Source organism: Halichoeres trimaculatus, unplaced genomic scaffold, assembly GCF_033239565.1.
Source record: "Halichoeres trimaculatus isolate MK-OKI-2021-1 unplaced genomic scaffold, fHalTri1.1 fHalTri1_scaffold_14, whole genome shotgun sequence".
NCBI classification, from domain to species: Eukaryota; Metazoa; Chordata; class Actinopteri; order Labriformes; family Labridae; genus Halichoeres; species Halichoeres trimaculatus.
Window position 1 is genome coordinate 17888436 of NW_027437192.1, and position 27987 is coordinate 17916422.

The window sequence follows — 27987 nt, forward strand, 5'->3', positions numbered from 1 at the left end:
CAACTATACTTGTGTATACTGAATTATATAATGTATTGTACTGCTGCTAATATAAATGATAAAACTGGAGCTGTAATCCAAAAATCTGATGTAAAAGTCATCTGAAGGTACCAAAACAAGCTGGTGTATGACAAACCTACTGATTTATGATTGGGAATTGCAAGGACACATACAGCCACTGGTGAATCTAGATGTGCATAGCTGAGGGTAGTATAGCCTCCTCTCGATTCTACACTGACCAAATAAGGCATATCTGTCTGTCCAATGGGAGTGGTTAGTCCTGTCCCCACCGATTGCAGACAGCTGACACTCCACCTTATTACACCAAAGCACACATGCCCAGCCCCCCATCATGTATACACATCAACCCCTCCCAGGACTTGAAAGATAAAAGCTGCATATGTTGGGCACTGAAGGAAGAAAGGAATAAGCATATCAATGCTTTAAACCAAGTATCAGTTTTTTATGCATTCTTCATTCACCTGGTTTGTTGTAGTTTGTTGTTATTATGAGTTATTTCTGCATTCTGAACACACAAAAAGCAGGTCCCCAACAACCAGCTGAACCACTTTTACCACCCTGTAATTTGTCTTCCACAATTACATGTTTAAAGCTTCAGGAACTGGGTGTTATTTCCTGGGAAGTTTTCACACATTATTGAAAACAAAGCTATTATCATCAACCAATACCAACAAAATTACTTTAACAAAACTGCAAATGAAATAAGTGTAACCAAAATAAAAAATAAAGACCAGACATTGCAGACGAAACAAAACAAGCAAATTAAATAAAGGAACCATACAGTGTTTACAGAATAAATCAAACAAAATGGGGGGGGGGGGGGGTCTAAAGTTTTCACCTGTGTTCACTCGTTTCCCACATAGGGCACAAGCACTACTGCTGAAAGGTGTCCTTCGTGGTTTGTTTTTTTAGCGGGTGGGAATTTGTGATATTATTTGATATATATTTGTGATTATTTAAAATAGTATGAGAAATTTAGATCTTATTATACAGCACCTTTCCTGCACCCCATAAGTATGCTAAATGATAAAAAAAGACTAAAACGACCACGACCCTAGAAAATATCAAAAAGCAAGGATAATACCACTAAATCAACTTGTAAAACATCCTTAAAAACGAATGAGACCAAACTGAAATCAATTAAGAACAAAAATGAAAATTCTAAACTATTGAAACCTTGCGAGCTGGGAGTTTAATTAAGATGTAATAAATGTAAATTCAAGTCATAATCACTTTATTGCATATATTACGTGTCGTTGGATGGTGTATTGCCCGGGCCTGTCACCTACTTCTAGGTTTTGGTCATCTTTTAGGTCCTGCTATACGCTGACCCGCGGGTGCGCAGTACGCATGCGCCTTTAAAAACTCTTTAAATACCCCAAGTCATCTGCCACAATAAAACATTCCGCTGTCAGCCAACACACTGCTGTGCACAACTTGTGACAAGAACGCACAGGGAGCTTCAGATACGAGCATAATATTTACTTTTTAAAACGAAACTCCAGTAATTCGCCATCTTCGAGAACCTGCCAGAGTAATAACGAATTTGACCCGGAGTCGTAAAGGCTGTGCAGGGTGAAGTCGGGGGAGACGGGCAGAAAAAAAACAAAGATGGCTGTGTAAGCAGAGAGACGAGTCCCAGCAGAACTGTCTCCTACCGCGGGTTTAATCACCGACAGCTCCCGTGGGTCCACTGGACAGACAGCCGGTACCGGAGCAGGGACGTTAGACGAGCAGCCGAGCTGGGCCGCTGCTTCACATCGTTGTCGTCTGCTGTCACAGTGAATAACGGCGTCGAGAGTACAACAACAACAGCTGAGAGTTGTTTTTGTTCTGCCCGAGCAGCGCCAGAGAGAGGACTGCTGTGTTTTTGTCAACGTAGCTAGCCACATAGTCTGCTAGCCTCACTGTAAGTCAACTTAACTAGTCAACGTTTAACTGAGTCATCATTACACTCTGCACATGATCTGGTTATTACACGATCCTCGGCTTGTTGTGTTCATAAGTGGAGGGTAGTGTTGTTTGTTATTATCAGCTAGCCTGCATTCCTTTCTGACAGCCTGCTGCTCTACTGTTAGCCTAGCTAGCGTTAGCCAGCTGTCAGCTGACCGTTAGCTCGACAGGTTGTGAGCTAGTCCTGAGCTAACCTGCTAATATTTCGGGCGCAACCTGGTCGCGGCAGGTTCTTGTAAGACATATCTAGACTACCGTCGCCATGTCTTCACTGGAGGAGAGAGACGTAGGCGTAGCGGCCGCCCCTGGCTCCTCCTCGGCCGGCCTGGGGGTCGGGGCCGTGGGGGCAGCGGTGGAGGCTGTCGCTGGGGTTGCAGCCATGCAGGAGGAGGTCGGGATGCGGCGAGAAGGGCCCGAGCCTGACCCAGACGAGCCACCAAAGAAGAGGGTCAAAGTTCCTGAGGGAGAGTCGGGAAAGCTGGAGGAGAGACTGTACTCAGTGCTGTGCTGCACCGTGTGCCTAGACTTGCCCAAGGCGTCTGTATATCAGGTAAACATGGTGTCAATCACAAAGCTTCCCTCCATAACCCTAAACCCTGTCAAACAGCAGCAAAACAGCTTGACCCCTATACCTCAACCCCCTTCCCCCACTGTCTCCCAACCAACGATCCCCAGAGTCAACCTGTTGCATATGTTGCTCATTTTCTTCTATTTTTAGTGATACTTTATCCCACACAGGCCCCTCCTATGTGCTGCAGGCCGAGACACCAGGCACACCCAGTCCCTCTTGTCAGCTGTGCTGACTCAAGTTGATAATGTGTACTACCCCCAAATAACCCCCAGGAACAACCCCATCCCCATGAACCCAACACAGGCACTCATCTCCAGACCACAAGCAAACATTAAAATTAAATAATCTTTGCCCTTCCACCCACCAACATGCTCTCCTCAATGACCTTAACTGCTCCTTCAGTTTCAAGTGAACACATTTGTAGTTAATCATTGTTCGTCTGGTCTTAAACATTTCCTCACTCTTCTGTAACACAAAGCACGCGTTTTAAACAGTTATTAAACAACATCCTTTTATAGTCTAAAAACACAGATATTTAACCCTAAAATAGAAAGGCACACCAATGTATTAATTACAAATTATTAAATTCACACTTCCACAAGTCCCTCTTTCTTCTCACCTTCTTTTTTAGGACCTCAGTCAACAAGAAATACAATGAAAAGGCCCAAAAATAGGGTCCCAGCCAACCATTTCTCATGACATTTAGTGCCTTATCAGTTTCTTCCTCTTTAAGTCACATAGCACATAGTCTCTGCCGAATTTTTAAAAAGTTCTCAAATGCTCTCAAAAATGTCCCAAAAGCATTTATTTTTAAGCAGATCCAAAGAATGGCCTTGTGTAAGCCACACCTGTAACAAATAACCTTCACTGTTATCTGATAAAATTCCATCAGAGGACGGATCTAATTCCAGCTTGCTCTTACTCCAATATTGTATGCCCCCTTTCTACTTAAATCAACAATAATTATTTTCCTCTCTCCTTAAACATTTTTTTACATATTCACCCTAAATTTTCTCTCCACCACAGTGCACCAATGGACACCTGATGTGTGCAGGCTGTTTTATTCACCTTCTGGCTGATTCTCGTCTGAAGGAGGAACAGGCTACGTGTCCTAACTGCAGGTATAAAGAGCCTCCTGTACACACTGGGCGCAGTGAATGTGTAAACCAGGAAAAATCAGAAAAGGCTAGATACTTGTGTTTTTTTTTACATTTATCACTATAATTTTTTTAATAGATATTTTGATATAAAATGCTTATACTTGACAATTAGCATCTCATAGGGAGGTTTATCAAAACAGCGACACTTTCACCATTAGAATCAGGTATTAGTTTTCTTTTCTTTAAGATAAAAATGATGCAATGTTTCTTGGAATTTATAACTTTCCAAAGTAAATTATTTTCTGCCTTTAGTTTCAACATCTTTGTTTAATCTGTAACTGAACAGATTACAGGAAATTAGAAATTCAAAAAGTATGAGCTTGAGTTTGGAGAGACATAAGAGTTCAAGTTAAATAACATTAAGCATGAAATTTTACACATCCCTTTGTAGCATGAACAGGATTTTACACCCATTCAATTTTTTATAACATTTTAATTAAATAATATGATATTGCCCGTGTATCTGTCAGGTCCCTGAAGGTTTCAGTTCAACTCGCAAACATTTCACTCTGGCCTACTTCAGCCCATAGACTGTATAAATTAATCGACATAGCCTCCCTGACGTCATCCATCTGTTTCTAAAACAGATTTTTTAAGCAAATTGGCTGACACATCCATACTAGTAGTGACGGAGGCTTCGAGTGTCCACACCAAGAGCTATAGGTTGCCCGTCAGTCATGTGAGCTGAGCTGTGCATCTGATTGGGTGAAACTGCAAAAAAATTCACCCCCCCCCATACAGCGTGTGCCGGTAGTGAAATTAGCAATTCAAATGGGAGAGTTTTTTTTGTACCAGGCTGTAAATATGTTTATTTCTGTTGTGAAAACAGCTTTTTTTGACTTGGTGTGTATGTGACTTCAGGTACTTCTGGAGCCAGCTTCAGCTTGCTTCTGCCCCAAAAATAGCAGGCAGCTCCTGTTGGCTTTTATTGATTTGCTTACAATGGATAGGTCTTGGGTTTGCTGAAATACAATCATCATGATAATGATGCAACCTCACTCTAACACAATAAAAGTTAGGTTGATTACATTTTCTGTAGATACAGCAGCCACTGATGATGGGCTTCAAAACGTAAGAAAAAGCAAGAAAAAGCCATGGAGATAACACCCATAATACAGTCTATGAATGAGCCTCTAGAACCAGTGTTTGCAAAGCTTCATTAACTTTTTTTAAAAGATAAACTTTGACCAGTCTGTCCTTGAAGAAGAAAACAAGTCTTAGAATATTTGTTTTTAACAGAGGTTGGATTGATCATTTCTGATACGGCAAGTCGGAAAACTTAATGCAACACACAAAAAACAGATTTGTGTTTCAAGTTCAATCATATGATCTACAATAGTTTCTTTGCTGCAACTGATTGATGACAGATCACTGCAGATGAGAGCTAGGATGTGATCGTAATGTGCTTTCTGCCTGCTTTTGCTCTCCACCTTTACTGTTTTTCCTGCATGCATTTGTTAACACTTCTCAGATTATTAAAGTAGGACTACTTCCAATGCTGAAAATCCTGACCCCTGTACAGGCTCGATATTTTCATGTAGAATCAGTTAATAGATATGAGACCTCATGTGATTTGTAGTTCTGCAACAAGGTTTTCTTTATAACGTTTTGTCTGGGGCACAGGAACTTTTATCTATTCAAGTTTCTTTGTGTTGCGTTTGAATTTATGTGTCGAAAACCTAACAAAGAATTACAAAACAAAAGATAGTGTAACTGCTCTGTTACCTGGACAACCATTTCCTGGTATTCTTTGTTCACAGACTTGTTTCGACATTCTGAGCATACCACAAATGTTGTGTATAAAAACGCACTGAGGTCTGACTTGTTGTTTGTGTGTAGGTGTGAGATCAGCAAGAACCTGTGCTGTAGGAACCTGGCTGTGGAGAAGGCTGTGAGTGAGCTGCCGACAGAGTGCACCTTCTGCCTCAAACAGTTCCCCCGCTCCAGCTTAGAGCGACACCAGAAAGAGGAGTGCCAAGACCGGTAAACACAGTCAACACCACAGGAAATCTACCCATCCACTCAAAGTGTGATGTCACACGTTGAATTTCCTAATATGATGAAGTGAAAAAATAGCAGGATTGTTACTGGAACACCCAGTAAGGTGGATCTGTGTGTGTGTGTGTTTGCGTGTGTGTATGTGTGTGTGTGTGTGTTTGTCATCCCCCCACATGATGTAACACAGGGTTTACTTGAGGAAAATGAAGCATCTTGTGATCTGCATCATCCGAGCAGAAAAAACAGCTGATGATGTGACTTACAGACCGCATCTTTGTTGCAAGTGACGCTCAGACCAGTTCAATTTGCATGCATGAGATCCTCGGGGGGGTAGTTACTATAGTAACAGGTGACCCTGCTCAGGACAGAGGTGCCCACGCAAATGTTGCCATGACAACAGCTGTGGCAGTCACCAGGTGGTTTTGGTTGGGTCAGGTTGGAAAAGTGCTCCAGTGAGAATGTGAGTGCGTCTTACATAAAGAGGAAGTTTACAGTGATGTAAGAGAAGTTTAAAATGTCCATCATGTGTTTCTGCAACGATCACAGATTCATGTGGGCAGATGTATGTTTAGTATGGAAGCCCTCAGCAGATGTTGGGTTCATTCCAGGTGATTTCTTGAGGTCTGTACTCAACACCAAACAATCAATACTTAAACCCTCAGTGATGTACAGGCACAAAAATATCACAGGGAAAAGACCTAAAGTAGCTGATTGGTGTGACAGCATCGTAGGTTGTGGTCTGAATTAACTAAACAGCTGGCTCCAGTGTTGAAAACATAGAGGTGCACTAGACTGCAGTTCATCAAGTGTCCACCTGATGGCAGTTGCAAAGCAAAGGAAACCCACTGGAGCTCAGAGGTAGACTCAGTAGTCTGCAGCTAGAAGCTCAGTGTTCTGATCTTAGCTCCCAATCACACGCCAAAGAAAACACCTTACCCCAACCAGCCCCCTGTGCTGTGCCACTAATATATGAATAAGATTAGTTTATACTGCAATACACAGCAGCCTCTGCCTTTAGTATATCAATGCGGTGTGAATGGATGAATGTGACATGTACTGTAAAAGCGCTGGGAATAGTTTTTAATAGGGCTGGGCAATGATTAAAACTTTTAATTGTAATTAATTGCATGATTTCCCTGATTAATCATAATTAATTGCATTGTAAATTCAAAATCTAATAATGACTTCAAAAGCAGTGTATAGTGCACTTTTATTGGAATGTTCTGCCATATGAATGAAAGTGCCATAACATCTGTCATGCAAACACTAAATCAGTACTTGTTATACAGTAATAGTTTAATCACATATTTAGTGCAAATCAAATTTACAAAATGTAAATACAAAATTAAAGCTTATTGCCACTGTCAGGGCATTAAAGTGATACTCCGGGATGGAACAAGTTGGGTCCTATCACAAGGTTTAGGGCAGAAATTACCCCTACAGCAGTGTTTTTGTGCAGCAGAAGCCCAGAGTGCTCGCAGCAAACACCCCCTCCCTGCTCCTCTGCCGGTTTCCTCTGCACTCAGACGGGGCCATATTTTACTTGACCAAAAACACAAATAAACGGACTCCCACCGAAAAAATCTGATATCGGTCTGCATTCACGCTTTATTTAGAGAATTTAGAGAATTTTTACTTTCACACAAAAACACTGCTAAATAAGGCTCTAGTTCTCATCGTGTCTCTTCGTCCTGGCAGACTACCTGCGTTTGTTTATATCTGGCACGCCTTGCGCGTGGACTGATTCACTAAGCGGCGAGCGCCTTTAAGTTCCGTGGCGTTGCCCCTCTTCTCCATGCTTGTTTTGGTTACTCATCGTGTTTTCCGCCAATTTCACTTCCGGTTCCACCGCGGTCAGCAACAGACATTTACAAAATATAAGCATGTGAGCAACATGCACTAATGTGCAATAAAATATTCAATGACATTAATAGATTAACGGGTTGACGCGAAAATAATGCGTTAACTTGCCCAGCACTAGTTTTTAAGATTACCATTATGTATTAATTATTTTATTGTTTTATTTATCCAATTTTTAACTAACCAGGTTAGACCCATTGAGATGTACAATCTCACCTGGCCAGTATGACGGCAACACAAAGCAGTGTCTCACATCGTGCACCTTGTAAGTTCACTTACATGAAGTGCACTTATCAGAGCAGAGCACAAAATCTAACAGGGTCATGTCGCCTAAATCAGACACTGTGATTGGACTTAGTAAGCACTACGATTGCGTTTCACAACCATTCACAGCTGGTCTTCTGTAACTTATCAATTGTAACCATCATCTGATCTGTTCCCGCCCCTTCCTCTACAAAGCCAATGTGAGGGTGAGAAGTGTCCAGTGTTCCACTCTTACTTTTGGGACGCTTTTGAGAGCGTCAGCTGATGAATCAAAGTACACCATATTTTTTCCATACTGTCAGTGTGAACGTACCTATGCACTTAATATAGTTAGTGTAAGTGTAGAGGTACACAGCCAATGTTCTAAGAATTCTACTAAAAATTATCTGACTTATACAGGAGAGTTGAAAAGGTCCAGAACAGGAAATCAACTCAGGCATTTGCAGAAAGCCTGAAATTCAGTATCACATAGAATATACAACATTCAAGCTAATTAAGTAATTAAGTAAAATCAGACTGTAGATTGTTTCATTTCCATCCTTGAGGTCTGATGACTCGAGAAAGTGTCATGTAAACACAGTTCGTTTTCCAGTAAACTTCATGTCATGTTTTTTTTTGACCATTAAATTAAACAGGAGCTGGTTCTTAAAACAGTTGTGTTTTTGTTTCTGATATATTTATAAAACACTTACATCCACTGAGAGAAGATAATGAGTTATGGATAGATTTGCATAGTTTTAGTGCTGTGTTGACAGACAGGAGGAAGCCGTTTCCTGTCTCTGACAGATTGACAGTTTGGTTGAGTCAGCATTTCCAATATGGCGGCCACCACCTCTGAGCTTCAAAATGTGTCCTCGGACACCCGCGGGTATCTTCACTAAGACAATGTCCATGCTTTCACAGTGAGTCTGTCACAGTGACCCACCTAATGTTTCGTTCTATAGTTCACTGGAGAATTCAGCTTTGTATTGCGAGTTTATGAGGAAAATAAGTCCAGTTCCTAAGAAAACACCTGATGACAGAAGTAGTTTTGGGACAATAGAGTAGATCTCGAGTTAACTTGGCATAATCAGACAGCTCATCAAGTCCGTCCTAGGAGTAGATATTTCTAAGTCATATCTGGTTGTTTGTCTTTGACGTTCAGACGTTACTTTCCACCGTTGTTAACCTGAGGAAACAGTCTCCATTGTTTCACTTTAAATGGTTTGTAATGAAACTATAGTTGGTGTTCTGTATAAGAAAAACCTGGTAGTGATTATCTTTAGAAAAACTCAGCTTTGTTCTATGGTTCTGTTCACTTAAGGCGCTAAATACTACCTTCCACATGACTGTTACCGCACATTTACTGTAGGAAAGTTTCCCTCTGTTCTCTTGAAAGCAGCTCCATCCTGGACTTAATTGATATGAATCCATGTTCTTTCTTCCTCTGAGGTGTGTTTTCAGCACACATGTATCATTAGCACAGTGTTAATTAGCCTTGGTTCACTGCCTGGGTTAATTAGCACCTTTTGATATTATTAGTACCTTCCACTCACTGAAAGAAAGGACTCATCACAAAGTGCCTCTTTAAAGGACATAATTTATAGAAAGCTGTGTCTATCTCCACGGGTTTGTGGTTTAACTCACACTTCTCTCCATGTTGCCAGGGTGACGCAGTGCAAGTACAAGAGGATCGGCTGCCCCTGGCAAGGTCCGTTCCACGAGCTGCCAGCACATGAGGGTGAGTGCTCCCATCCCACGAAGACTGGTACAGAGCTGATGGGAATACTGGGAGAGATGGACCAGAGTCACCGCAGAGACATGCAGCTCTATAACAGCATCTTTGGTCTGCTCTGCTACGAGAAGATCGGCTTCACAGGTAAAAAAAAGAGAACTGGAGAAGATCACTCCATAGTTTGAACAGCTCTTTCCTCCCACTGAGGCCTCCCTTCCTGCTTCACATCTTGTCTTCCACTTGTGTCCATCCAGAGGTTCAGTTCAGGCCGTACCGCACTGACGACTTTATCACTCGGCTGTACTATGAAACCCCGCGCTTCACCGTTCTCAACCAGACGTGGGTGCTGAAGGCCCGCGTCAACGACTCTGAACGCAACCCCAACCTGTCCTGCAAGCGTACACTCTCCTTCCAGCTCATCCTTAAAAGCAAGGTACACACACTGCTCTGTCCTCGTGTTTATTTTTAAAGATTTAAGTGTATGCTTGTTTTCAGGGCCCATGATTCACCACTCAGTAACAGAAATGATTTTTAACCATCCAGAGGAGTTAAAGGAGGCCAAATGTTAAGAAACAGAGCTGATAGTCAGAGATAGACGAGCTATGGAGAGAGTTTTTAACAGCTGCAGTGGGTGGAAGTGGTTCTAAAGTTTCCAGGAACAGGTGACGCTCAGAGATCTCTGTGCTCTTTGGATGATGTTATGAGTCCTAACACGCAAGTGTTTGGTTCTCTAACATATCTGAGATTAAACCAAGTGATCCTACTCTCAAAGTCACAAGCAATGGGAGTTAAAACCAGTCTTTGAAATGAATTGAAAACATTATTTTCATCTTTCACGATGTATCATTGATTTTTTTCCCCTGGTTAGAGCAAACAAAAGGGAAGTTCTGTAATAAGTTCATCTAAGGCCTGAACCACACGTATATGGATATATTCCTATACGCACATTTTTCTGTCCAATTGGGCCTCTCAACCACACGAACACGGCGATTTCACCCACATTAACGGAGATTTTTAAAAACGGATAAAAAAAGTGAAGAAATAAAAAAATATCTGGTTGAGTGGATCCATGTAGCGGTGTTAAACGGAGCTGGTGTTGACGCGATGACGTCAAGCGCCTAGCAACAAGTCACTGTGTTTGACTGCGCATGCTCATAATGTTCTTCTTCTATGGTTTTCACATTTTGCTAACCTGCCTCTTATCGGCCAGGCATGGCATTGCAGGCTTCAGAGGCGATCGTTTTAAGTTTGGCCTCTTCGTATGGACAGAGATATTTCTGTGGTGTGGACGGAGATTTTTTTTTAAATGAGGACAAAGATATCCGATCAAAAAAATATCCATATACATGTGGTTCAGGCCTAAAGATGTATCATCGTATTTTAGGGTTCATCATCTGTCAGAGGACTCACGGTCAACGTCAGCAGAGCTCTGTCCAGCTGTCACATAGTTTTAAAAATAAACCCGCTTGACTTTTGCTTCATTTTTCTCCTCCATTCTTTTCTCTGTATCAGCCTATATTAGCATCACGGTTTGGCCTTTGACGTGTGCTTTGGCACCTTTTTGCCAAACATGTTTCGGACTCTGATCCAGTTTTTAAATCTCATAATCATTGTTCTAATGGCAGCAGACCAGACTGTAACACAGTTGTACGTTTACAAAGTTCTGATTTAAAAAGAAAAACATGTAAGCGTGTCTAAGAACAACACACGACGTGATCCAATAAATTACACAGAAAAAACTTTCAATAATCAATGCCAATGCAAAAACTCAAACTAATTAACAAAGTAAACTAAAGAACCCAGAGAACCAGAGTTTGTTAAAATAATCCCTTTTTGGTTTGGAAAAATTACCCGAAAAGAGTCAGCAATTCTGCCAATAATGAGAAAAGGAGCTTCATTGCTTCCTTTTTAATCTTGTGTAGCTCAGAAAATTTGGTTTTGGCCGTTGTTAACGAAAAAAAAGAAAAGAAAATCACCCAGAATCCTTTGTGCTAGCTGCATTTAAAGACAAATATCTGAACAATGAGTGATTGACATGACAGCAGCAGATTTCAAGGCATCCTTGAAAAAAAAAACATTCATTCGATCAATGAGAGGAGAGAGACAGGGGAGCAACTATTTAAATTACCTTTGAAAACATGTATTAGTCATACGTCATACTCCTCTAATTAATCAGCAAATTAATTATACAAAGAGGGTTTGTGTGGTTACGTTGGTGTTACACAGATTAATGCACTTCAGGTTTAACCACTGTAAACATTACGGTTGTTCTCTGCTGTTTTAATGACCTCAATGATGTTTACAGACCAAATGTGATCATTAGCCATCATAATTAAAACAGAGAAATAAATATTCATCTGTGATGGTGGAGCGTGTTTACTTGTGGTTCATTAGGGCTTCACACATTATTTATGAGCTGATGATGAGGCAGACCTGAAGTAGACCTCAAAAATATTCACATTCAGAGGAACAAGATCAAATGGAATAAGATGGAGTGACCTGTCAGGAGGTTGCCTTAGAAATAACTGAGAGTTTGTGATGTAAAAACAGTCAAAAATGGATTAAGAGTCATTCATCTTTAATATGTTTACATTTAGAGATGTGAGACTCAGTTCTGGTCTCTCCTCAGCTGTCACAGTTCAACCTGTTCACTTTGTTTCTCAGAGTGAGCAGACAGTTTAGGTTTAGGAAGGAAATGTTTATGAGGAGCTGTGGCTAACTCAACATGTGTACGTGGTTATATCTGTGCGTTTGTGTGCAGGTGAACTCGGCGCTGGAGTGCTCCTTCCTGCTGCTGAAGGGGCCGTACGACGACGTGCGGATCAAGCCGGTCATCCACCACCACTCCTTCAGCAACGACGCCAACGAGACCGACTACGTCCCCCTGCCCATATCCGACTCCGTGGAGTGCAACAAACTGCTGGCCGCCAAAAACATCAACCTGCGCCTGTTCATCTTCCAAGTCCAAAAATAAAGATAGAGGAGGAGGAGGAGGATGAAGAAGAGGAGGAGGAGGAGGGTGACTGAGGACGAGGGGAAAGGGATGATGAAGAATAAAGAGAGACACCACTGAACCACTGATACCTCTTAACACCGACACACACAAATACACAGTCATTCACACAGGGTATATACACACACACACACACACACACACACACACACACACACACACCACTAATTACACTTACCTCCTTTTACAAGATAGTGAGACCCGTTGCTCGGGGAGCTGTGAGTTGTGATGGCGATGGATGGGCCTTGTTATGGGATGGAGGGTTGGGGCTGACACCTGCTGAAGGCACAGGTGGAGGTGTGCTGGGGGGTTAGGGGTGAGGGAGGGGGGAACTCCAGAGGGATTGGTTTGCACCTGTGGAGGCTTTCTGTCTGTGGTCAGGTGTGTATGACCTTTCCCCCCTGACGCCCACAGCCAAAGGTAGCACACACACACCGACCAAAGCAGGGTTTGCTGGGTGCATTTGTTGTGTCTGTGTATGAGCATGTGTGTGTGTGTGTGTGTGTGTGTGTATGACAGAGAGAAAGAGATGAGCATAAGAGAGAGCTGAGTTTGACTCTGGAGCACGGTAGACTGTGCTTTTATTTTGAAATGTCCCAAAGACGAGATAATGTGAAAATAGAGTGACTGACTGCTGAGCTTCTCTTTGGAAATGTGAATGTGTGTGTGAGTGTGTATGTGTCCCTTCCTTTTTTTTTTACACACATTCTGCCTGAGTGTAGTAAACTCTTTCTCTGTTTTGGCAGAAGTGCTCATTTTATTTTTCGTCTGAAACTTTGCCCAAACAGAAGAACCCCCCCCCCCCCCCCCCCCCCCCCCCCCTCTCAGTGACCCCCTTTTCCCTCCAACACGAGGAGAGATGGCCCGGCTGCATGTTATTTTAGTTTTTAAATGTATTCCTCCACCTGTGGTTATATTTAACCTTTAACACTAGTAACAATTTTATTTTTCTTAACCCTGAATATTTAAAAAAAACCTGTAAACTTTGTTTTCTTTTTGCCTGGGTTTTTGGTGTGTGACTGGCTGCCTATGTGTGTGCGTGTGTGTGTAAACAGATGTTAACTGTGAGAGTCTTGTCAACGTGTCCCCTTGTGAAAAGCAGTACAATCCTCGAGGACACCACAAGCAAGGTTAAATGATCAACAGAGCTTCAGGGACTCCTAACCCTGAGGTTTACTGTGTGTCGTTGATTTTTCTTTAATCACACCTGAAGAACTATAACGTGTACTAAGTCTTGGGTTAACATCTTATTTTACTAAGTTAAATATAAGTTATATAATCCTTACAGGGGTAAATCCTTCCTTAAGTTTCTCATTCTTTTATATTTATCCTAGTAATTAGAGCTTTTTAAAGCTATATCTTTAAAATATGATGTGTGAAGGGACTTTGGTCTGGTGAAAAGCAGGAGTTGAAGCACATGAACCCTCAGTTTGGGTTGAGGTTATTTAAAGTTTTCACTTTTCTTTTTTTTTTTCTTTGAATTTAAATGTAAGGTTTTCACTTAAAATTTTAAGCTAAAAAGCTCTAACATGTTGAAATTTGAGCTAAAGTATTTCCCACTCTATGCGTTCATATGCACAGCTCTCTAAAAATTAAGTCTAAAGGATCTATTAAAAATGTTATTTGTAAACATTTCCACATTTGAGATTTCACACTGTGTAAAGGCCTCAAGAATCCACAATCAGCTGGTTAAGAGTCACAATATCTCACATTTTGCTGGTTGGTTGGACTCATACATTTTTACCATTGTGAGTGGGAAAAAGGAATTTTGAACCAATAATTTCAACGTACCTGAAAATTTGTGAAAAAAAATCTACTACCAGCTTAAAATTGATTTGTGAGAGTAAACGTTTTTCTTTCCATGTTTTCTATTTCGTCAAATTTCTCCAAACCAGTCGACACACAGAAAGCCTAGTCAGGGTAATGTTCCAGTACAGGACTGCTTGGTGGGTTTTGGTTTCTGTACAGATCAAACAGAGCGTGTGCTGCAGCTGAAACAACAAGAATTAACAGCAGTAACCCAAACTCAGCGCAGAGTGTTCAGGTGATCTAGACTTTCACTCGTGCTCAGAGCTCAGTGTTCCTCCACAGAAGGTTTCACTGGAAGATCGGACTCTGGAGAGCTGTTGGGTGATGTTTGAGTGTGTGTGTGTGTGTGTGTGTGTGTGTGTGTGTGTGTGTGTGTGTGTGTGTGTGTGTGTGTGTGTGTGTGTGTGTGTGTGTGTGTGTGTGTGTGTGTGTGTGTGTGTGTGTGTGTGTGTGTCAGGGTTGGGACGGGAGGGTTTTTAACTTACCACGGTGACATATTAGTGTTAGAATTACTTGAATGAGAAAATGTTACTTGTGTAGACTCTACTGTAAAGCAGATAGATCTCTCTCCTCCTGACCTCGACTTCCTGTATTTCTGTGTTTTAATGCTTCGTCTCTATGCCGGTGGACTCACTCATCTCACTATGGCTGTACATGTGCCTTTTATTAAAGATCATGGAACCTGCACTCATGTCTTTATGTGTCTGTGTGTTCATCCAGTAATATCTTTTATGTACTTTGCCTTGATACCTTGGGTGAATGAGGGGTATATGTCACTGAATTAAGCAAAGAGAATATGAATCAGTTATTGCTGAAAAGGAATCACAGCATTGGCTGCTATATCAGAAAAATGGAGGTGAATTTCTGATATTTATAGATATATTTTGGTAGACATAAATACAGGTATCAAAATCAATGAGGGCTCGGTTACATTTAGCTGTTTTGGCTCCAAGTGCTGAACTTGTTCATGCTGTGTTGAATAACTGGAAACAGAAAGAGCTACTGTTCATATTTTTTTTGTCACACCATTAAACTCTGGCTCCTTACACTTTTATTTTTCTTTGTTTCACAAGACTTTTTTCCTTAAACGTGTTCACATGATAAACAACAGACAAAACTGTAGGATGTAAAATAAGAGTTAAGAAATGAAGCAGAAAATTTCAGACTACTTAGGTCCAGGGGGGACTGAATTACTTCTCTAAACACTCACTGTTCCTAACTCCATTTACATAATACTAAGCGGAATGCACGACTTCTTTTGGTGAAAATTAGCAAGAATTGAATTAGTTCATGAAATAATTGAAAAATAACCTGCTTGACTGAAGAGTTTTGAAAATTACTGTCATTTGCAGTCTAAGATAAAAAAGAAAAGCTGTGATAAAAAAATGGTTAAACTAACCCTTTATTTGACAGCAATGTACTTACAGTGTTTGAGCAGCAGGGGGAGATCAAGTCAAACAATGGTGATAACCCATTCATGCTTTGGTTATCTGAACGTGTCAATTTTCTGCACTGAATTGTTCAAAGTGGGTAAACTGGTACACTATTATTCAGCTGAACAAAAACTCTATTAATTATTACTATTACTATTATTATTACTATTATTATTATTATTATTATTATTATCCAAATGATGGATCCTGTCAATGATCAAATAATTCATATGTTTAATGGTAACTCGTTCATCATGGCAAAGAAAAGAATTATACCTTATAGGGGGATAGAGTTAACAACCTGTATCCCTGCACAGGCATCATGACTGTGTGACTAACGTGAGCAGAATTATTTTCTCATGAAATTTACTTTAATTCAGGGCATGGATGTGTGTGTGCGTGTGTGTTGCTTCTGCACACACTGGTCAGATCATCATTCCAGGAACCATGAGGCGGTATGATATAGAAACGTGACATGATCAGTTCAGCCACAGCACTTTATTCTATTCACACAGTGCATTTCCTTAAAACACAATATATAATTTAATATCAATATAAAACTCCATTTGTGTATATAAATTATGCATTCAATACAGCAGCTCTTATATATACTATTAAGCTTTGGTACAGTGGTACATTTATGTATGTGCAGGATTTTGTGTGTGTGTGTGTGTGTGTGTACATGCTTGTTAAGAGTGTGAATGGCGTACCCTGTGGGCATCATGAGGAAGAAGGCAGGTGTGAAATAAAGGTGTTTTTGTAAAGTGTAAAGTTAGAGAGTGTGTGTATGTGTGTGAAAGAGAGTTCACGCAGGAACTGACAGTATCAAATCTCTCGTTTGTTGAGGCGTCATCAGTACTGTGGAGTCCAGGCTGAGGCGCTGAGGTTGGTGCAGCTGGGAGGATGGCAGCTGCTGTGGTGGGAGGGTGGGGGCACCAGGCAGCAGTAACCCGCCTCTACACCCGCTGTACTCACAACTTTACTTTGGGGGTAGGACACTGAAACGCCTCCCTGCAGAGGAAGAAACAAGCAAAAAAGAAGAAAAGTTGGAGGAGAACAATCTGCTAACAGCAGCACTTTGTAAACCTAAACACTTCTGCAGGGCGCTGAGTTTGTTAGAGGCTGACGCAGAATGGGACCTTTGGGTGCTCACTGTGGTTTACCTGAACCATGCTACGCTGATGAGAGGGCATCGACGAATAGGTCCCCAGCACAGCCTGGGCTGGGGTGTGTGAGGACTGCTGCACCCCAGCAGCAGGAGAGTAGCCTACTACACACAGACACACACAAACACGAAATACAAAGAGATTAGCAACACATTTTATTACTGCATCTGCTCAGCTTCATCCACCCTGGAGATCAAAGGTTTTTAAGAACAAATAAGAAAAGTACAGGAAGCTTTTCATAGAGATTATTAACTCACAAAAATTTAAGCTAAAAAAAATTAATAAACTTTTTGATGAAATGAAACTATGTAATCAAATAATAATAAAGTTATACTGACACATTGAAAATGGAAGCAACCTAAGGTTATATATTGAAAAAATACATTTTCTTTGAGGCACACAGCCCTGATGTTTGGCCACTGCAGTTATCTTTATCACCCATGGATTTACTTATTATTGTCAGTGTATGAGCATGGGTACTTACACATACGACATACTTTAAGAGTTAACGTTAAATTAATAACATGTTAACAGCAGTGGTGTTGTTAAGTCAAATTTCTGAAATCATTTACAATTTAAACACTGAGCAAATCTGGATCCATTAAACAAAAATGATTAAACATCAAATCACATTTGTGTTCACACTTTGACAAAAAATTAACAAACCTGAAGTTTACAAAGATTCACCAAATATTATGGGAATTTAACTTCTCATGAAAGAAAATCTTCAAATCCCCCCTCCCCTTGGTTTTGTCTTTGCGTTGAATAGAAGCAGCAGGAAAAGAGACCGGTTCACTGTGAGACCCTCAGACTACATCTCTGACAGTGTAACGGCCCCCTCCTCTACTGCCACAGTCTGCGTCTGTCCCCCCATCACTGAAACACAACACCCCCACTCCCACACACAGCCACAAATACCCCAGCGGAAAGTACCTGTGGGTTGTACTGTCTGGCTGGGTGATACGGTTTTGCATGGGTGCTGAGCTGAGGTAGGGTACTGGCCGTAGTAATACACAGGCACCTTTAAGATGAAAGAAAAAACAGCCTCATTCCAACTCCTCTTTGACCCACACCTCTCATTCTAAGACACTGGACACAACTCAACTGTAACTTTCTAAATCTTTTTAATCTGAAGACACTCATTTATTTGTACCTGAGGTGAGGGCTGGCAGTAGCTGGGGGGGTTTGGAGGGGGAGGAGGAGGGGGAGGAGCTGCATAGAAGTAACCCTGACTCGGGGAGTAGAGGGGCGGAGCCTCACCCGACGACTGATAGCTCATGTGCTGGAGCTGTGAGGTCAGATCCTCAATCTGTTGCACAAGAGAGACAGAGTGAGAGTGAGGAGGTGACGCCTGTACACTGTGAACACACACACACACACACTCAAACAGCAGCTGTGGGAGTGTACAGTGGTACGTACTGTGGAGTATGGCTGTGAGGGGGAGACAGGCAACATCTTTGGAGCCGAGTAAGACACAGACGAGAACTGAACCACCTGAGAGACGCAAACAGAAATAATTATGGATGTCAGTCCAAACATATTGTTCATCTTCCAGTCGTGACTGTGTGTGTGTGTGAGTGTGTGTGCTACCTGCTGCTGCTGCTGTGCTGGAGATCCTTGTAGCTGCGTCGGGCTCCCGAATGGCTGCTGACTGTCTGGAGGGTTGTACACGGCAGGAGTCCCATCAGGGTTCAGGAAAGGCTGCCCTGAGAGGTCAAAGGGTCAGTGAGACAAATATCCATTTCTGTTGGCTGTTTAATCTTTCTGCTGTGTGCGTGTGTGTGTACGTGTGTGTGTGATGTACCAGTATGTGGGTTCATTAATATGCTTCCTGGTGGGATCCCATTTTCCACGATGTAGGCAGGTGGCTCTTCTATGGATGGAGGAGAGGCTGGGTGGGGACAAGTGGAGGGCAGTCTGTAGAGAGAGATGGAGCCTGAGGGGAAATGTGAGAGATAAGGAGGAAAAGTTTTATTCCCCTGCCTTTGAACAAACTCACTTTTCACACTAAATCTGATAAAGTTCTCAACATCAACCCCTGCCTGTGTTAACAACATACTGTTTAAGGCTGTCTCCACGTCAACGTGTGAATCTTCCTGAATATGCAATAACAACTGGAGGTGTTGTGTGAAAATTTACAGCTCTGGTGTGAAGGTTCAGAGAATGAGTTGAATTTTCACACCAACAGAACTTGTGCTGATTTTTGTTAATTAGATGCTGCTGAATAAAGAACTGGCATCATTTATAAACTGCGTTTTCCCCCAAGTGTGGCATGGTGATGAAGTCTGAATTAGTTTGCTCACACACAGGTAGCGAGAAGTGAAGTGACTAAGATTTTCACCTTGAAGGTGTGACAGCCAGGGATGAGACGTTACCAAATGCTATTCTGAGGTTTGTAAGAAAATGCACCTGAACCAGCTCGTGTGTCCCAGCCTGGGTTGGCAGCTTGGCGGTGTTTGGGAGCAGGACTTGTCCACTGGTAAGAGGAATCTGAGTCCGTGCTGCTCCAGGGTCTGGGGTCGTTGCCATAATGACAGTCTGTGTCAGTGCTGCTCTGCCTGCTGCTGCCGGTCCAGCTGGAGCCCGAGCTGTCACGGCTCCCCCTATGAGACACATCCAGAATAATCCTACAACCTTAATACTGCACAAGGGGCACAAAATGATCATTACAAAGGGCTGAAGATCTGTGCTGTGTTCACAGACGTCAATTTTGTTTGGACCAAATTTCCGATCATTTTGTTCTCTCATGCTTTTGCAAAATTGTTACAATAACAGGATAAATTTATCAAATCAAATTTCTTCCTTTCTATTTCCTTGTAGAGTTGAATACATCCAAGAAACTGTATCTCTGAAACCAAAAGAGGAAACAAAGCCAGGTCGGCTTTTTGCAGCAGACTCTGAACAGCTCTGTTTGAGCCAGGCTGACCGGATTAAGATGATAAATGACTTCACATCTGTGCAGACAGAGCTCTCTACCTGAAGAGCTGCCTTCTCCTCTGGGCCTCAGCACATGGATTGTACTCCTCCACAGCCCTGCAGACACACACACATACACACACACACACACAGACACATATTAATGCTCTCATCTAAATATAATAAGCTGAAAAGGCACATGGAGAAAATATCCTGCAAGCAAGGTTACCTGGTTTCTGCATGGCCGCTCTCCTGGGTGCATGGCAGCTGTGAAAGAACAGAAAGAAAAAATGAGTGAGTCTCCATTCTGTCTCCATTTAGTATCTGTTTCTCTCTGTCCCCCTGTCTCACCCCTTGATTGAAGATTCTGTCTCGTGCATTTTGGTAATCCTTTTGTCTCTCCTCCATTGATTTACTCTGCTTCTCTCGCAGTGGGTGAGGTCTGATCTGTGAGGAAGGAAACAGGGACAGGTTGGAACACGGAGAGGACGCAAACCCCTCAGAGACAGGCGGCTGTAGAGACAGTCAGACGGACAGACCTGGTCTTCTGAGCTGTTGTCCCTCTTTAAAATGATTTTCCATTGATGGATGTCGTCTGCCTTGTCCTTGTGGACCTGGTCCTGAAAACGCTGCTCCGGTCTTTGGATAAAGGCAGAAAACAACTGCTGTTACAGTCACTGACAGAAGTAAGGCTCCACAGATATGTTCTCATGGATAAATATAAAGCAGGCTTACATGCGTGTGCTGCTGGTCCTGTTGATGATGACAGACTTGCCTGTCTGGTCTACATTGTGCTCCATGCCAAAGTAGGCCGCCACCCGATGGACCAGCATGCGGTGGTAGGATGACATGTGAGGGAACTTCTTAAAGGAACTGAGAGAGATGGAAACAGGGAACAACGCGGGGTGAGAAAGGAGTGTGAAGAGGAGGAAAGAAAACGAGGTGCGTCAAACAAAAGTGGGAGGGAGGTAGAGTCAAAGCAGAAGAGGGAGAGGACAGAAGGTGATAGCGAGAGGCAGATCAAACTGGTTGTATCTTTTGGCTTTCGTCCAACTCTATCCTTGGTGGCTCAAACACACCCACGCTAACATAACTTACTCAATATATCGATCAGTGTGCTAAATAAGCTGTACGGACAGAATTATAATACATGAGGCAAAATTGTGTCTCTAATTTGGATTGAGGATAAAAATGAGTTTGATTTTAGAAGTTTTTTAGCTCAAAATCTTCCGCCCACACACACACGTACTCACCTGCTGCTGGTGATGAAGTCGATCATGTCCTGCTCCAGTTTGAGCAGCATCATGCGGTCTCTGGGGTTGCTGTTGAGGGTATCAATAATAAACTGGTGCAGGTCGACGCCGGTGGAGTCGGTGTACTCCACACTGGGCTCTGAAAGTACCACGAGAAGACAGGCAGGCGGGCAGGTCGGATTTAATATGAGACAACAAATACAAAAGCAGGAAAAAAGCAAACTGCAATATTTAACATCCCAGGGGAACTACATCTAAATAGTGGCACTGAATCCCATTTTATTACATTTTATTTGCTTGCTGTTGTCTCTCCTTTATGAGATATCAATCACACACTCTCTCACACACACACACCTTTGGACAGTGAATGTTTCTTTGGATCTGTGCTCTTCTCCTGCTCGTCCTCCTTACAGGAAGTCCTTTCGTTGTCATGGCAGCTGGATGAGATGTTTGTGTCGAGAGATGTCTGACAGAGCAGGGGAGAAAGAATAATCTAAGGATGGTGATGATGAAGAGCTGGATGATGCTCTGCACTCCTTCATCGTGTTTTGTGTGTGTTACCTTGGCTTCTTCAAAAGGTGAGGAGTCTTCGCAGACAGCCACCCCCCGCATTAACTTTCCTTTGGCCTGAAATATGCACACGAGCGGGCGATATTATAAATTCATAGAGTTTAGTGCAATCGATATTCCAGTGAGAATGAAAAATGAGAGGCTGGATTATTTTAGCTTACCTTGGTTTTTTTCTTTGGTTGCACCTGGTTGCAAAGTTTCCACAAGTGAGCACACAATTTGTCAAGAAGGGAGCGCGTGAAGAGCGGCGTTAGTGCTGTTTGTTGTGTACAAAATCGTACAAAATCTGAACATGCTACATAGGTGTTTGACTCACCTGCTGTTCCAGCTTTTTACTGTCATGTTGACACACCTCATCGTCTTTCTGATTGCAGAGCGACACACATAGCGGAGGGGAGGGCTCACTGATGACATCACATGATGTCACACCACAGGGATTTAGGAGGACATTGGTGCTTTCCACGGCAACTTCAGTCATCCTTCTAAACAACACAGAACACAGTCACTTGGCTGTATAAAGCGATGTCTGTCTACATTTGTGTGTGTGTGTGAGCGTGTGTGTGTTTGTGTACTCCATTCCTACCTATTTGGAATTGTTTACTGGAGAGCCTTACAGGTGAATGATGAGGTCATATATCCCATGTTCCCACGGGGCAGCCAGAAATGCAATTATCCTCTCCACCCGTGCTCGCTTCTCTCTCCCGTTCTTCTCTCTGCTGGCTCTTTACTGGTCAACAGAAAATAGCCTGAAGAGATCGAAAAACACAGGAGAGAAAACAATGTTAGTGGTCATTGTTCAACGGAACTACTGCTACACCATTTCACACACACACACACACACACACGCACTCTTATCAAACAGCATAAAAGCATAGCTGCTGGAAATGACATCAAGGAGCTAAGCTTGTGTGTTTGCATATGTGTTTCCCAAAAGTCTCTCCTGGACAGACAGTTAACTGCTGCGTTCAGTGTGTTACTGTAAATGTGTGTGTGTGTGATGGTAACTCTTGGGCCCTTTGCTTGGACCTGGTATTTGGATGTGTGTTTACATGTGCACAGGTCCTGTGGACTCATGCCTGGTGTGTGTGTGTGTGTGTGTGTGTGTGTGTGTGTGTGTGTCCTCGAGCTTTTCTTAGAAACAGCAGCTGTGGAGAGAATCATCCGATCCACCAGCACTGATATTCCCAGAATGCCAAGCTGAGTCTCTGATCCCGGTGGTGAGAACAGAGCCGAGACCAAAGACGTCAAAGCACACACATACCCAAACACACACACACACACACACACACACACACACACACACACACACACACACATATATACTCACACACCCACCCACCCACCCACCCACACACACTGGAGGAAGTGGCATTCCACCATCTTTTCCAAAGGGCCAACTGCATTCAGTGGAGACACATTCTGCTGCAGCTCAGCTCAAGGGGACACTTATTCCTGTAACACCTGGGACGGAGTAACGAGCTCCGAGGACGCCGAGTCCCATAACACGGTTATTTAACACTCCACTGGAGATAATAGCAGTTTAAAAAAAAAAGAGCCCTATCAGTCCAAGTGCAACCAAAGTGGTGTTTACTTCCCATACGGCCTCAATGAAACACAATGCATGAGCGAAGTGATTCCACCCAGAATGAATATATGTGGCGCGGTGGTGAAGCGTGTGAAATCTCTGCATGATGGCTTAAAATTTAACTGGTTGTCGAATATGAGTCGCATGTGCTATGATGAATAAAGAACAGGAAGGTTCTTCATAAAAAATTGAGCTCACTGACAAAAAAGTAGTCAGAACATCATTGTTGAGTGTTTTTAATCATTGAAACATGCAAATAATCTCCAAAATTTCCAGATACCATGAATGGAAAGAGGAGCCCGACCAATTAATCGGGCCGATTATGCCTGTCACTGATTAATCAACATCGGCCAAAATGTAGCCGATTATAAAAATTTTTGCTCCACGGAGATTCTGTCCCTCCTGCTCCTGTGTGTTGGGCTGTACACTGCACGAGTGCCCACCCCCTCCATCCACCATTATGTAATGTAAGACTTAAGAACAGCGTTTTAACGTCGTGTTGGTTGCTTTTTTGAGAGATAAACACAAATAAACGGTACTGTTAATTCACACGTCCACCATTATCTAATGTAAGACTAATACGGTGTTTTAACGTTGTGTAAGTTGCTCATTGTGTGTTTACAGTTTGACTTTTTTTTTTCTACTTACTGTGTTTAAAGTTTGACTTCTTTAATTTAATAGTGTTTTGTCTCTGTCTTGAATTATATGGGTATGATAATAATTTGTGTTCATATACAGTATATATCCTATGTATATCAATGAATTTAATATATATATATATCAGCCGATATATCAGATATCGGTCGATATATCAGATATCGCCTTTTTTTTTGCCCCCAGTATTGGTATCGGCATTGGCCCCAAAAATCCCATATCGGTCGGGCTCTGATGCAAAGTTTAGTCGTGGTTGTTTTCTCAGCATTTTGTACTGCTGTTGAGAAAAAAAGTCATTTCACTCAACCAGTTCTGTATTTGTTTATATTTTGCATTAAGATCTATGACGGGTTTATAAGGAAAATAATCCGCACAAGTGTGCTTCAGCCAATCTGTACGGCTGTCTGTTAGCTTAGTGGGCTTCTGCGTAATGCTTAGGAGAGGAAAAAAAAAAACACTTGACAGGACATAATGACTTATGAGACTCCCTAATGCGCTGTTGGTGAGTTCTTGCTGAGGTGTCAAAACAGACAGGCTCCATGTATGTTGTGCTGTAACCGACCCTGACCTCAGACCTTACAGGCAGAAGATGGAGAAAAAAACCTACAGCAGGAGTGAAAGAAAAAGAGTTCAACCTGCTGCTTCTAAAGTGTAATATCAGAACAGAGGATTTTGCGTAATGGCAGAGAACAGGAGCGTGACCGAAGCGTACAGAGAAGAACGATGTGGAGCAGATGCACTACAGAGAAAACAAGATGAATGAGAGGCAGGGGATGCAGGGGATGAAGAGAGATGAGGAACCAGTCTGCAGGGACTTTAAAGGTGAAGAGGGGTGAGGGAAAGCGATGGAGAACTGGAGAATTGAAGAATTAGTGATAGAGAGGCTTGCAGCGCAGTCTGTCTCTGGGCTTTGCAGCCTCCGGCCGTGAAGAGGGGATTTGAGCGGCGCTACCAGTTTTTGAGCTGAGCGCTGCAGAAGCGGCCGGCCGCCCGGGGAGAAGGTGTGACACGATCATTAGCGCGTGACGGATGGCGGCGGGAGGCAGGGAGCGCCAGTACCCGCTACATCATCATCCATCTGCTGCTCTCCCTGAAGCCTCCAGCCTCAGAGCCACCTACTCACCAGGAGACCTTTCTTCAGCGGCCAAAAGCTGCCTGGCTCATCTACACTGACACACGGGCAGGCCAGAGGGAAAATATCCAAAAGCTACTTTAGATGGCCATTGTCAGCTAACCCCAGTTATATTAAGTGCTAAGCCCAGAGGAATCCTGTTTGTAATTAAGACCACTGAAATAATCCATCTTTCAGCACCAGAGCTGCAATCATCAGTGGTCTCCTTTAACTGATGTCTACGTTCAGGTTTTCAAAGCTTGTCTTTAAAAAGAGCATTTTGCCACAACTACAGGTACACTGCTTTGCCTTCCGTTTCACTGGTAACATTCATCATCTTGAAAACCAAACCAAATATAAAAACTCTCTATGCCTATGGCCACACAAAGCTGTTTGTGCTCGGTCTCTGAGGCTGCGTCTGAGTTTAGGAGGGGGATTTCATGTTTTCTCCCTCAGCCCAGAGCTCATTAGGAAATGATTCAGCCAGAGACAAAAACCAGAGAGCAGGTCTCTCTGGTTTCAAATAATAATTGAGAATTTTAAGGCTCAAATTTAGACCCTTCTGTGCTGTGTTTATCCATAATCTCTACAGACTTTACCCCCAAGCCTGTAATTGGGCTGCCTTCATTATTCCTTGAGTATTTTCTTTATTTTCCAACCCTTAATTTCATACATAATTTTGCATTTTGTGTGCCTGCACCTTTTGAATATGCAATATTTACAATTTATGCAGGATTTATTCTACCCCCAGCTTTCTCCTACATCAAATAAAACAGTGCATGAATTCTTTCACCCTCCGCTTAAAGAGCAGTGCAGAACAGAAAGTAGGCTGCACATGAGAAATTTAGGTTACATTGTCCTTTGAGTCACCAGCAGCAGCACCTGGGCAGCCACAGCAGTCCTATAACCAAAGTGACGTGGGTGCGACAGCTGCGTCGCTCTGCAGCTGAGATGGGGAAAATACCTGCATACATAACACAGACAGTGTGAGGTGCACAGTGTTGTTATTAAAGGGCGTTTACACTCAAAAAAAAGAGGCAAGTTTACAAACTGCTCATGGCTCAGTCTGCGGGTGTCATCTTCTCGGTGTCACACATTTAAACTGTAGATGTAACATCCAGGCAAAAAGAAACAGGTGTCAGCTTCATGCACAACTTTGCGGCATCCTGTTGACCCACATACCGGGACGGACAAGTAACGGTGCAGCCCCAGGTTTGTACTTTAGGGATGGGACTGTCTTCTTTGAGACACAAAACCAACCGATGGGAGCCGTGTCTGTGTCGCATTACCGTGACCCAGGCTAAGCTGACACACCGGGCTATTTTTACACCGGGGGCAGAGAGCAGCCCTCCTGCTCCGGGACTTTACTGTGCTGTCAGATGCATGTGGACACCGGTGGTCGGTGGAGAAAGGATAAGAGCGGGGGCACTGGCATGGAGTCAGTATTATCACTGGGAGTTTTAGTAAAACAGAAGTGAATGGGCAACTTAGAGCAGCTTTAAACTGACACTTCTACACTCAAGAGCACAGGAAGAAAATTGACTTTAAAATTTAATGTCAAAAACTCTGCGACTGACAACCTAATGACTCACAAAGGAATACATATTAACATTTAACGAAAAACTACGTACTCCCAAGTTTCCACTCACTCATTTAGCGATGTCGCGATAGCTCGGCTCAGGGCACAGTTAGCTAGTTAGTCCATATCATTTATCCATTTTCACTGTTGAGTTAGAACAAAACTGTGAACATTTTCCAATAAGTGGTTTCTTTTTATCACATGAGCTCTGTAATAAGCAAAGCAAAAGTCCCTGACGGAGGGAAGTGCTTAAAAAGACAGAATGAAGCCTGGACGCCATCCTGCGGAGTCGACCGTTAACAAGCTAATCAATGAGACATAGCATCAACTGACAGCGCGAGCGCGATCGTTATCTTACCGTTAGCCGAGGTCTTCCTCGTTCCGTGGGCTTCTGCCGGTTATCTACCGACCAAACGACTGCTGTGCACTCCGCGGCTGTTGATTGTGAGGTCCGTTGCTCCTCCTCCGCCTTTTGCCCGTCTCTGTCAGATCAACGGGGGGCGGAACAGAGAGCAGGGAGGAGGAGAGAGGAGAGGAGGAGGAGGGCCGACAGTTCCGAACCCTGAGCCACGCGCCCACACACACGCGAGGAATGCACGAGAGCCAGTCCTTCAACCAGCAGCCCACTCATCTCTATCTCTGTCCCTGTCTCTCGCTCTGGATGCGGTCTGTCTCTCTATTTGTTCTAAATGTCGTTTAAACTCTATTAAAGCTCCTTCTCTACTGCATACAGCAACAACTGACCCACACACTGAAGAAGACAGACAGACTTGTAGCTTCAACTCAGCTAAAAATACTTCCCACAGCCTTCATCTTTATAGTTTATCAAACTGCACCAAGAGGATATTAGCTATTGAGCACTCTTTTAAGTAATTTGTTTCTTCAATTTTCTGAAATTTAATGCAGATTTGCTTTTGTTCCTACATATTTCAAGCAACGCGTTGACAGCCATGTATTACTTTACACATTAACATCAAACAATTCAAACCTTATGCACTGTTATAAGCTATTATGCTCCAGCAGTAGGTCCTATAAGAAGTTAAAAGCATACCACAGACCACAGTTGCTGTAAGCTGTCAACATAACAAATTAACATTCAAATGAGTCATTTTTTTGTTCCATGAGTAATTCTGATTTCATCTGTTAATCTACTCAACATGATCACAATACTTTCCCAACCATGTTGCTGACTTTCAAAGGAGGAATCTAAGGTCACATGAGGTACTAAATGAACAAATAGGGGAGAACGGGGTAAGTTGAGCCTGTGGGTAAAGTGACCCACCCCCTGACTCTGGATTTAGTTAGCGGGCCTCATTTCAAGCTCTCTGTGGTAAACAGAAACACAAGTTGAAGTGTT

At 42.7% G+C, this 27987-nt stretch overlaps 2 protein-coding genes across 5 annotated transcripts; one reads left to right on the forward strand and one right to left on the reverse strand.

Moving 5' to 3' along the window:
* Positions 1-1392: 1392 nt before the first annotated feature.
* zftraf1 (zinc finger TRAF-type containing 1) lies at positions 1393-15295 on the forward strand. Its single transcript, XM_074687407.1, has 6 exons — positions 1393-2524; positions 3572-3666; positions 5545-5688; positions 9474-9685; positions 9796-9974; positions 12303-15295. Exons 1-6 carry the CDS (start codon positions 2237-2239, stop codon positions 12513-12515), a joined length of 1131 nt encoding a protein of 376 aa, XP_074543508.1. The 5' UTR covers positions 1393-2236; the 3' UTR covers positions 12516-15295.
* A 982-nt stretch (positions 15296-16277) lies between these two features.
* Positions 16278-27146, reverse strand: arpp21 (cAMP-regulated phosphoprotein, 21). 4 transcript variants are annotated; one of them, XM_074687384.1, is made up of 20 exons: positions 26989-27146; positions 22285-22447; positions 22018-22180; positions 21863-21886; positions 21693-21758; positions 21486-21597; positions 21132-21270; positions 20614-20751; positions 20418-20517; positions 20230-20325; positions 20108-20145; positions 19939-19995; positions 19372-19565; positions 18767-18898; positions 18553-18668; positions 18382-18456; positions 18116-18271; positions 17896-17983; positions 16960-17066; positions 16278-16807 (listed from the first exon to the last, which is right to left on the reverse strand). In XM_074687384.1, exons 3-20 carry the CDS (start codon positions 22177-22179, stop codon positions 16649-16651), a joined length of 1959 nt encoding a protein of 652 aa, XP_074543485.1. In that variant the 5' UTR covers position 22180; positions 22285-22447; positions 26989-27146; the 3' UTR covers positions 16278-16648. The 4 variants fall into 4 exon arrangements, with proteins under 4 accessions (XP_074543485.1, XP_074543487.1, XP_074543486.1 ...); XM_074687386.1 differs by having other exon boundaries at positions 18556-18668; positions 22018-22183; XM_074687385.1 differs by having other exon boundaries at positions 16960-17063; positions 22018-22183.
* Between the last annotated feature and the right edge of the window lie 841 nt (positions 27147-27987).

Excerpts from the sequence above, each read along its gene's own strand:
- arpp21 (XM_074687384.1), bottom strand. The coding sequence starts at position 22,179 with ATGACTGAAGTTGCCGTGGAAAGCACCAATGTCCTCCTAAATCCCTGT. Across the intron at positions 18,899-19,371 it reads GGACACACGAGCTGGTTCAG|GCTCCATCTCTCTCTACAGA; the intron begins GTGCATTTTCTT and ends ATTTCCCCTCAG. Across the intron at positions 17,984-18,115 it reads ACTGCCAGCCCTCACCTCAG|GTGCCTGTGTATTACTACGG; the intron begins GTACAAATAAAT and ends TTCATCTTAAAG.
- zftraf1 (XM_074687407.1), top strand. The coding sequence starts at position 2,237 with ATGTCTTCACTGGAGGAGAGAGACGTAGGCGTAGCGGCCGCCCCTGGC. Across the intron at positions 2,525-3,571 it reads CCAAGGCGTCTGTATATCAG|TGCACCAATGGACACCTGAT; the intron begins GTAAACATGGTG and ends TCTCCACCACAG. Across the intron at positions 9,686-9,795 it reads CGAGAAGATCGGCTTCACAG|AGGTTCAGTTCAGGCCGTAC; the intron begins GTAAAAAAAAGA and ends GTGTCCATCCAG.